The following is a 9,242-nucleotide window of genomic DNA, read 5'->3' on the forward strand; positions in this document are numbered from 1 at the left end:
CAGGCCCCGGCCCGAGGTCTGCAGCCTCGGGCGGCACTCACCCGCAGCGACGGCAGGCTGGACAGCTCCCCGTGGAGCGTGGTCAGGTTGTTGTGACTCACCGACAGGTGCTCCTGGGCGGGGACGGGGAGAGGGGCTCAGCAGGGCGGTGGGGCATCCACGGAGCCCCCATCTGCCACCACAACGCTGCCCCATCCAGGGGCCCTCAGCCACACAGGCCAGTCCATTTCTGCAGCTTCCCTCCCTCACAGACCCAGACTCTTCTCGCACCCCTCCCGGGATGGGGTACTCACTCCCTCTCCACCAGTTCTGCTGTGGCCAGCGTCCTCCTCTGTGTCGTCTGGGTTCTGCGCAGCTTCTCCCCGCCTGGCCAGCCCCATCCACAGGGACCCTCCCTGCCTGCCCAGAGCCTCTTACCAGCTTCTGCAGGGCGGCCAACTCCTCCGGCAGGTAGCAGAGGCCGGTGCGGTTTAGCTTCAGCCATCGCAGACTAGTCATGGCCTTGACGTTCTCAGGGAAGTAGCCACCCTGAGGGGTATGTCGTGGTAAGGCTGGTCTGGGACACGGTACCCTTGTTCTACCGCCCTGTGGCCCCCACTGCCCACGGAAGCTTTTGAGAACAACAGTTACCTCTCATTGGCTGTGTGAACCTGGACAAATCACTCTGCCACTCTGTGCCTCAATTTCCTCGCCCATAGAATAGAACTAATAAAACCCCCGATAACAAAAGCGTCGTAAGGAACAACTAATGGTCAGGACGGCTGCTGACCTAGAATCTGTCTCTCTTGCTGTGTTCTCGGCCCCAGGAAAGCTTATTCCAGGTGACATCCGCACACCTAGCTGTGTGGTTACATCAGCTCAATGTCTCTGCCTGGCATCCAGGCCCTGCCTGTGCTCCCACCCTGCCATCAGCATATGGCCGCTAGTGGCAAGGTCGACTCCCTGTGTGAGGCCCCAGCACCCCACTCTGCACAGGCACAGCCTTATTCGTTAGTTCATTCACCCCTTCGTTCCCCATATTCAAACGCCCACCTCGGGACCCCCCAGCCCTTGTGGCAGGGAACCTGGGGCAGCATGTGCCTTCAGCGCCCCTGGCTGCTGTCCCCTTCCCCCTCCGGGCACATTCCCAGCAGGTGACTCAGACTCTCCCAGTCTAGAGAGGACACAGGGGGACCCCAGCTGAGCATGGTGGGGATGGGGGCAAAGAAAAGTGGCCACCTGTGCCTGGGGTCAAGTGTGCACACGTGGGTTAAACGCAGGAAGGCGGCCTGTCTCCTTGGCCCTGGCCCAACCCCCGACCCCAGCCACAGGCGGGGCCTCCGGACGCTGCCGACCCAGGCTCACGCTACACTGCCCCCAGCCTGAGCCTGCCCACACCCCACCCTGCAGCCGGGATCGCCCTCCAGGAGCCAGGCCAACTCTCAGGGCCTCGTCTCTGGTCGCCAGCCCTAACCCTGCCAGTCTCATTCTCGGGCCTCCAGAACCGCTGTGCGTGCCCCCCAGTTCCCCCACTGGCTGGAAGGCTGGGCTCGTGTTCCTGGTGGCTCGGGTCAATCAGTCCAGCAGCTGCTCAGACAACTGCCACCCAGGCCCTCGCCCAGCTGCTCGACACCACCCTCTCCACAGCAACTAATCCCTGCCTCCAGAGGGCTAATTTTAAGCCCCTTCACCGGACGAGAAAGCGAGGCTCGAGGAGGGGAAGTGACTTGCCCAAGCCCACACAGGATGGGGGTGGCAGGCGGGGGCAGGGCAGAGCCGGCGGCGCGGCCGTGAGTCAGGGCCCGGCTTGGGCGTGTGACGTCACAGGGGAGGGGAGGGAGGGCTGGGGAGGCGGGAGCAAGAGCTCCGACCTGGGCCACCGGCCGGCCGGGCGGGGCCAGGCGCCAGGAAGGGGCCCGGTGGGGGTTCCCCGCGCACCCCGACGCGGCTCCGAGACCCCGCGTGCGCCCGCCCGGCCCGCCCTGGGTCTCCTTCGCGGGCGCCGGACGGAGACCTGGGGGGCTCGGTTCGGGGCGGGGCCCGGGCGAGCCCGTCCGCTGTCCCGGGCGTGCAGGAAGCGGATGGGCGGGTTGGGGGGCCCGTCCGCCGTCCCGAGGCTCACCTTGAAGTCGTTGCCGCTGAGATCTACGCCGCGCACGAACGGCAACACCCCAGTGCCCTCCATGGCGGCGCTCAGCTGCTAGGAGCGGAGAGCGGCTGCCCGCGGGGCGGGGCGGGGCGCATGGGGCGGGGAGCGCGGAGCCGGCGGGGCGGGGAGCGCGCCGGCCCCACCCCTCAGCCCGCGGCTGCCCGGCCCGCAGTTCCGGACGCGCCCGGGGCCGGCCCGGGGCGTCGAAGAGCACGGCGCGCCGGTGCCCCGCAGGGCCTTTTCGGCCCGCGGCTCTGTCCCCTTAGCTGGCCGGCGCCCAGGACCCTGGTGGTTCGGGCCCAGGCTCGGGCGCGCGGGGGAAGCGGCAACAGGACACCCGGGTCCCCTCGTTCCGAGCCTCGGGCCTCCTTCCGGGAGACGCTCGCTTGGGGGCAGCGCCCGCCTTCCTCGGCGTCCCCGCTCGGAGACGACCCCCGGCTGCGCGGTTACGTGCCCGCTCGCCCCCCGAGGGAGGCGTCCCCGGGCCGGCACATGGCGGCCCCAGTAGGTGACACGGACGGTGTTCCCTTCACGGGAGAGGCGGCTGCAGACCACGCTGACCAAGGGCCCCGCTGGGTGCGTGCCCGGCCCGGAAAAGGCTCGCGTCTCCAGTGGCAGTCGCCGGGAGCGCTGCCCTGCTTCTTTAAGACGGAGCGCGCCGGGGAGCCCCGCCCCGAGGAGCGCGTGGCCGCCATTGGCCGAGGCGGCCTCAGGGTGGCACGTGGGCGCGGGCGTCGAGCGCTCCGATTGGAGCCGAGGCCTGCCCGTCTGCGAGCGCCGGGCCCTCGGCCGACCGCGGCCTCGGCGTTCGGCTCCTGGGTCCTCTACGTTCCATTCCCAGGCGGCCCCGTGGCGTGGCCCGAGCGGCCCCCTGCGTCCCCCGGCCGGGGCGCCGAAGCAGCGACGCAGGTACGGCCGGGGCACGGGGTGCGGCCTCCGCCAGCCGCGCGGTCCCTGCTAGGAAAGGGGGCACCGGGGAAGAGCCGGGGCCGGGCAGAGGTCGGGTCGCGTCCTGGGTCCGTCCCGGGTCCATCCCGGCGTTCTCAGGGCCTCGGTGACCCTCGCGGCCGGGGCTTGGAGGAGGGGAGGGAGGGGAGGGAGGGGAGGCCCCGCCTCGCCCTCTCCCCTTCCTGGTTGGGGTCTGCGCGACCCAGCTCAGGCAGGCAGGGTCTTTGAGCGCTTTACAGCTTGGAGGCGGGTGGCAGTACTGATCCGCGACGAGGGAGCCGCCGCGGGGCCACGCTGGGTCACCCCCCGGCCTTCTTGCCTATTTTTAGCTTGGGAGAGGGGTGGCGGTGTTGGGGGGGTGCGGGGCTGCCGGCCCCACCTGGCAACCGAGCCCGGGCACCCGCCGCGAGCAGGGCGGCAGAAGTCCTTGGGGTTGACTTGGTTCTGAGCTCAGGGTCATCTGCTCGGGCGTTCTCACCGAGACAGTCCTGCCTGGCCATCTGACTGGTCCCCTGGGCTTGTCCCTTGGTCACACCTCCTCAGTGCTCCGGACCTGAGGGCAGGTTCCCTGTGACAATCTGGAGCTGGGGCTTAGCACACTGGCCTGGCGGAGATACCTGCCTTCCCAGCCCCACACTCTGCGGTTCCTCACGTTGGACCTTTCCTCATCGCACCTGCTCCATCTTACAGATGAGCAAACCTCATCTGGGGCATTCCGGCCCTCAGCTTACCTGTTGCCTGGGCTCCCAGCAGCTGAGGTCGGCTCCCCACCCACTATTGTCCTAAGCCCGAGAGGCGAGAGGCCCCTGTCCAGGGCACTGGGCCAGCCCTGTTTGTGGTCTTTAGAGTTACCTTGCTTTAGCGGGCCCTTCAATATTGTCTGGCACGTACCTGTTGACAGGAAGCTCCTGCCCCCAGGGCAGCCTGGGCCATCTCACTTGTCCCGTTCTCTGACCTGGTAGCCTTGTCTCTGGGGGCTGTTTTGCTGAGATTTGGGGGGCAGCTGGCCCCCTGAGCTTCACGGAGGTCCCCCCAAAGGCCTGAGTGGCTGTCCGGGGCAGGCTGCATGGGACCTCAAGCCGTGGTCTTCTCTGGGCCTTGGTTTCCTCCTGCAGTGCCAGCCTGGTTAGGAACCAGGATGAGGCTGCTCCTAGGACCTGGCCATAGCGGTGGGCAAGAGTCCAGAGGTTTTGCAGTTGTGGGTCTGAGTCCCCAACACTCACTGTGTGAGTCAGCAGCCCATTTCCTGGTAGAATGGGGGGGGGGTGTCGATAAGATCCACCTCATGGTCTTTGGCGACGTCGGGGGGCCAGGAGGGTGGGATGGGGGAGATGGTCCCCCTCCTCTGACCTGCCGTGGGCCTTGAGGCCTTTCTCCGTGAGCCCTCCTGTGTGTGTGTGGGGGGGGTGTTGTTTGCAGCTACCAATCTCCTCCCAAGAAACTCTGCAAGTGGCCCCTTTCTCCTCAGAAACTTTCAGGAAGCCCCCTCGTGGGCTCTACTCAGTGATCCCAGCGTGATGGCAGCCACAGCACCTGCCCTGCTGCCAGGCTGGCCCCCTCGCTGAGCAGTCCCTGCACCCTGGCTCCCTCCCAGGCAGACTGACCATGGCGGAGTTCTCCCAGCATCGGGGCAAGCGGCGTGGCGGCGAGGTGCTGGGCGGTGCCGTGGACTTCCTTCTGGCCAATGCCCGCCTGGTGCTGGGGGTGGGCGGAGCTGCCGTGCTGGGCATTGCCACCCTGGCTGTGAAGCGGGTAAGGCCGGGCTGGCCCGGTGACCCCGGGGCTCCCAGAGTGGGGCGGCGATGGTGGGACTGCCCGAGGCCGCACCTGCCTCTACCCCACCAGCCTGGCTTTGCCCTCGGCTCTGCCGTTCCTGCCCAGGCTTCAGCTGTCTCATCTGTCACTCTGCCTGCAGCTCATCGACAGGGCCACCAGCCCTCGGGACGAGGATGACGCCAAGCGGGACTCCACGTGCCTGGAGGACAGCTGGCAGGAACTGGGCCTGCTCAAGGCCACACCACGCCTCCAGCCCCAGCCCCGGCCCGCAGCCCTCAGCCAGCCCGTGCCGCCCCCGGCCCCCTCACCCTCAGCCCCAGGTGAGTGGCACCCCTTCCTCTCTGACCTGGGTGGGTCCCCTTTTGGTGGTCACGTTCAGGAGACGCAGCCAGGCCCTGCCCCTGACTGACCATGTGACCCATTTGGGTCCCTCTTCCCCCAGGGCCGTGGGCTCCCTGAGTGTTTAATGACATAATTGTCTGTCCTTTCCCCTCCTGGGTGGTGCCGAGGCTCCAGCCACCAGAACACGTGGTCCGTGGGGGGTGGCACTGGAGCAAGGTGGCAGCGTTAGGACGGCGGGGCCCTCAGGTGGGGGCCTGTTTCCCACCGTGCGTGAAGCCGTCTCAGCCTCAGGGCGTTGGACAATGAGAAACTGTCATCAGGCGCTCGCTGTGCATGAGGACCTGAGCTTGGTGCATTCTCAGGTGGTCACGTTACATCCCTCTGATACGGCCCCCCGCCCCTTCTCTCTACAGAGGGGCCTGCAGACGCAGATCCCCCAACGTCGCCTCAGCTCTGCTCCCCCGCGCCGTCGATGTGCCTGACGTTCCAGGAGAAGCTGCTGGCGTTCGAGCGGGACCACGTGACCATGCCAGTGGCCCACGTGGCTCTGGCCAAGCAGCTGGCCGGCGACATTGCCCTGGAGCTGCAGGCCTACCTGCGGAACAAGTTCCCAGAACTGCCCTTCGGGGCGCTCGTGCCTGGCGGGCCGCTCTACGATGGGCTGCAGGCGGGGGCCGCCGACCCCGTGCGTCTCCTGGTGCCCCTGGCGCTGGAGCCTGGCCTGTGGAGCCTGGTGCCTGGTGTGGACACCGTAGCCCGGGACCCTCGCTGCTGGGCCGTGCGCAGGACTCAGCTGGAGTTCCACCCCCGCGGGAGCAGCCCCTGGGACCGCTTCCTGGTGGGCGGCTACCTCTCCTCCCGGGTCCTGCTGGGGCTGCTCCGCCAGGCCCTGACCGCCTCCGTCAACTGGCCGGCCATCGGCAGCCTTCTCGGGTGCCTGATCCGGCCGCGCGTGGCCTCGGAGGAACTGCTGCTCGAGGTGCAGCACGAGTGTCTGGACTTCCCCGTGGCCGTGCTCCTGGCCATCGCTGGCGCCCAGGCCGGAGGCCTCCTGCTGGCCTGGCCCCTGGAGGGGCTGGCCGGCAACTTCTGGCTGCAGGACTGGTACCCGGCGGAGGCCGCCCAGCTGCGGGCCCTGGATGAGCGTGACGCTGGGACCCGCCGGCGGCTGCTGCTGTTGCTGTGCGGCGTCTGCCGTGGCCACCCGGCGCTGGGGCGGCTGGGCCGCGGCCCCCTGACCCAGGTGGTTCTGCACCTGGGCGAGCAGGAAGCGCACTGGGGTGAGGAGGCCCTGGGGGAGCGCTTCCTGCAGGCCCTGGAGTTGCTCATCGGCAGCCTGGAGCGGGCCAGCCTGCCCTGCCACTTCAGCCGTGGCGTGAATCTCCTGGACGGCCTGCGGGAAGAGGACGTCGACGACATGGGCTATGCGCTGTACTGGGGCCTGCGGGCCCCCGAGGGGCTGCTCTAGAGGCGCGGGCCCAGGCGGACGCCTCCCTCCAGGGCGTTAAGAGCACCTTGCCCTTGCTTTTACCCAGACGGGTCAGTGCGAGCTTGGGCGGCCCGCACTCCCACTCACCCCTCGGCCTCAGGGCCGATCCCAGGGCCTCGGCCTGCGGTAGCCACAGTGAGTCCTGGGCAGGGGTAAGGTTGCCTCTGTCTTTCTGTCCCAAGGGTGAGTCATGCTTCCCTCGGGTGCAGGCACCTCCAGGCTGCTGGTGCTGGGCAGTGGACACGGCGTTTGGTCCCCCAGGAGCCGAAGTCGCCTGGAACCCTCGGGACGCAGCTTTTGGCTGACTGATAGGCTGGTGTTTTCCATGCTGCGTGTCTGGTTTGCCCTCCAACGTGGGCCAGCGGGGGCTCACCTGGGGGAAGGCCCTTCCCCTCCGGCTGGGGGCACTTTCTCTTCCGGCAGCGGGGGCCCTGGAAGAGCCCCTTCCTCGCGGGGGCAGCTGAGGTCCTGTGTGCTGCCCAGCGGGCCCGGAGCTGAGGGTGTCCCCTGGCTGCTGTGGGGCCCGGCCCCCACGGTGCTGGCATCAGCTGCGCTAGCTGGCCCCGCGCTCTCCCTGAAGCTGGCTGGGGGGGGTTGTCTGCCTCCCCTCCCAGGTGTCTCTCTTCTCTCTGGTATCCTTCCTGCTGAAGCAAAGCTGTGCCTCAAGAACCGTGAACTAGAATAAAAGGAAAAATTCAAATGTCCGCGGGACTCATGTTGGGTTCTTACACGCAGCCACTAAAGGTTCTGTAAAGTTGACCAGAGGAGCTTGGGATCAGCCTGGAGGCGGTGGATTGAATTAGAAAAGTCGGTTACGTGGAGGGAGGATGTTACAAGATTCCCGGAGCGATGTCTTGCTTTATAACGGAAGCAGCTGGCTAGGGTTTTGTTTCTTCCCCAAAGCCTGCCACCCGGAGCCCCCTGTGCTTTCCGAGACGGGCGGGGCTGCCACGCAGCCCTTTGGCCAGCACTGTCAGTGTGCAGAGAAACGTGGCCCCAGAAGTGGAGGGCAGGACCCCGCGTCGCACAGACTGGGAAGCAAGTGTGTCTCGGTGTCCCCATAGGAGCCGTGGCCTTGGCTAACTTCCTGTCACCACACACGGCAGACGAGGCGGGAGAGGAGGGCTTGGGGCCACGTGCGCTGGTGCTGAGGCCACCGCAGCTGTGCCAGGCCTGTGCTGCTTCTCCTTCCCATCCTGTGTGTGTCCCCCTTCCAACTGGGACTAGGGACAAGAAGTGGGGACAGGCTCAGAGGCCTCCCTTGGCCGAGGGCCAGCACAGGGGCCAGAGGAGGTGCTAGTGTGTACCTCTGGGTGCAGGGCCACGGGTGGCCTCTGCCTCGTGGGTGTTCACACAGGCTCAGTCTCCGCAGAGGGTCACGGGGCAGGAGACTGGCTTCCCCGAGGGCCGTTAGGTCACTTGATTCAGGAGCTTCCCGGCCTGAGTGCTCTCAGCGGTGAGCAGCTGTGATGGCAATGGAGGGTCAGCAAGGAGGCAGGCTGGAGGCCGGGGCGCCCTTGGTCCCCTCCTCTATAAAACGGGGGTTCCACAATACCTGCTTCACAGGCAGCGGCGGGAGCGTTAACCCAGCACAAAGCGAGGCACCCCCGACCCAGAGGTCCCGGACGCGAGGTCCAGCATCACCGGGCCCGAGCGCGCCAGGACTCCGCTGCAGGCCTGTGTCCAACCAAGGTTGGGGGCCTTGGGCGCCGATGGGTGAAGGGCTGGCCAGGCGTGGCTTGGGAGCAGTCGGGACGCGAGCGGGGTCAAGGCCCCTCTCAGACAACCCGACCCCACTTAGGACAGGGCCGGGGCATGATTTAGGACAGTGCCCTCTGGCAACCTCCTGCTTCAGGTACGTCTCGGTTTCCCCTCACACCGTGATTTCAGTAAGAAAAAGCTAGAATTAACTAAAGAGGAGAAACGAGGTGCTCGGGGCGACGTCCCCTGTCCAAGGCCAGCACCTGGCACGCGGTCGTGCTGGGGCCTCCGCGGTGGCCGCTGCCCAGCTTCGCTCTCACCCCTTTAACGAGGGCGGTTCTGACCTGGAGTTGCAGACCCTTCGGCTGGACTGGGCAGTCCTCGTCCCTGGCTTTACCAAGTGACCCGAAGCCAGGAGCACGGCGGTGATTCCACCTGCCAGAGCGAACAGACGGCCGGTGCAGGTGGGAAGAGTAGCGCAAAAGGGCAAACAAGACACTCACTGACCTACAGCTTCCCCATCTCCTCCACCCGTTACAAGGCAGCTCAGCAAGAGGTCATTCCGCGCACAAGACGCCCCCTTTCTGGGTGAGCAGGAATGAGCAGGGCCCCCGGGACCGCTGCGGCCAGTCCATCAAGCGGGCACCACTCGTGCCCCCGGGCTGAGCCAGCCAGTGGTCTCAAGCCGCGCTCTTACTAAGCAGAAAAGGCCCTGACGAAAGCCTGCGCAGGAGCATTCTCGCTGGGGGCTGCAGACGGCAGGCGAGGCGGGCACACCGTGCTCAGGTCCCCAGAGGTCTTGCCAAACCTCCTGGCGCGGCTGCGGTCAGCAAGCCAAGCCGGAAAACCGCCCCCAAG

The 9,242-nt window shown here is 67.1% G+C and overlaps 2 protein-coding genes across 5 annotated transcripts in view; one reads left to right on the forward strand and one right to left on the reverse strand.

Moving 5' to 3' along the window:
• FLII (FLII actin remodeling protein) overlaps nt 1-2,718 on the reverse strand; it is a 12,760-nt gene extending 10,042 nt beyond the window's left edge. For both annotated transcript variants that reach the window (XM_057535348.1, XM_057535347.1), the window contains exons 1-3: nt 2,102-2,718; nt 418-528; nt 42-113 (exon numbers count right to left, since the gene is read on the reverse strand). In XM_057535348.1, coding sequence (XP_057391331.1) covers nt 42-113; nt 418-528; nt 2,102-2,164 — 246 coding nt within the window. In that variant the 5' untranslated portion in view covers nt 2,165-2,718. The remainder of the gene's footprint in view (nt 1-41; nt 114-417; nt 529-2,101) is intronic.
• Nucleotides 2,719-2,902: 184 nt separating this feature from the next.
• On the forward strand, nt 2,903-7,387 carry MIEF2 (mitochondrial elongation factor 2). 3 transcript variants are annotated; one of them, XM_057535352.1, is made up of 4 exons: nt 2,903-3,037; nt 4,545-4,828; nt 4,992-5,172; nt 5,608-7,387. In XM_057535352.1, exons 2-4 carry the CDS (start codon nt 4,682-4,684, stop codon nt 6,660-6,662), a joined length of 1,383 nt encoding a protein of 460 aa, XP_057391335.1. In that variant the 5' UTR covers nt 2,903-3,037; nt 4,545-4,681; the 3' UTR covers nt 6,663-7,387. The 3 variants fall into 3 exon arrangements, with proteins under 3 accessions (XP_057391335.1, XP_057391336.1, XP_057391337.1); XM_057535353.1 differs by having other exon boundaries at nt 2,905-3,037; nt 4,671-4,828; XM_057535354.1 differs by having other exon boundaries at nt 2,915-3,037; nt 4,675-4,828.
• Nucleotides 7,388-9,242: the final 1,855 nt, after the last annotated feature.

Source organism: Balaenoptera acutorostrata, chromosome 20 (genome assembly GCF_949987535.1).
Source record: "Balaenoptera acutorostrata chromosome 20, mBalAcu1.1, whole genome shotgun sequence".
Taxonomy (NCBI): Eukaryota; Metazoa; Chordata; class Mammalia; order Artiodactyla; family Balaenopteridae; genus Balaenoptera; species Balaenoptera acutorostrata.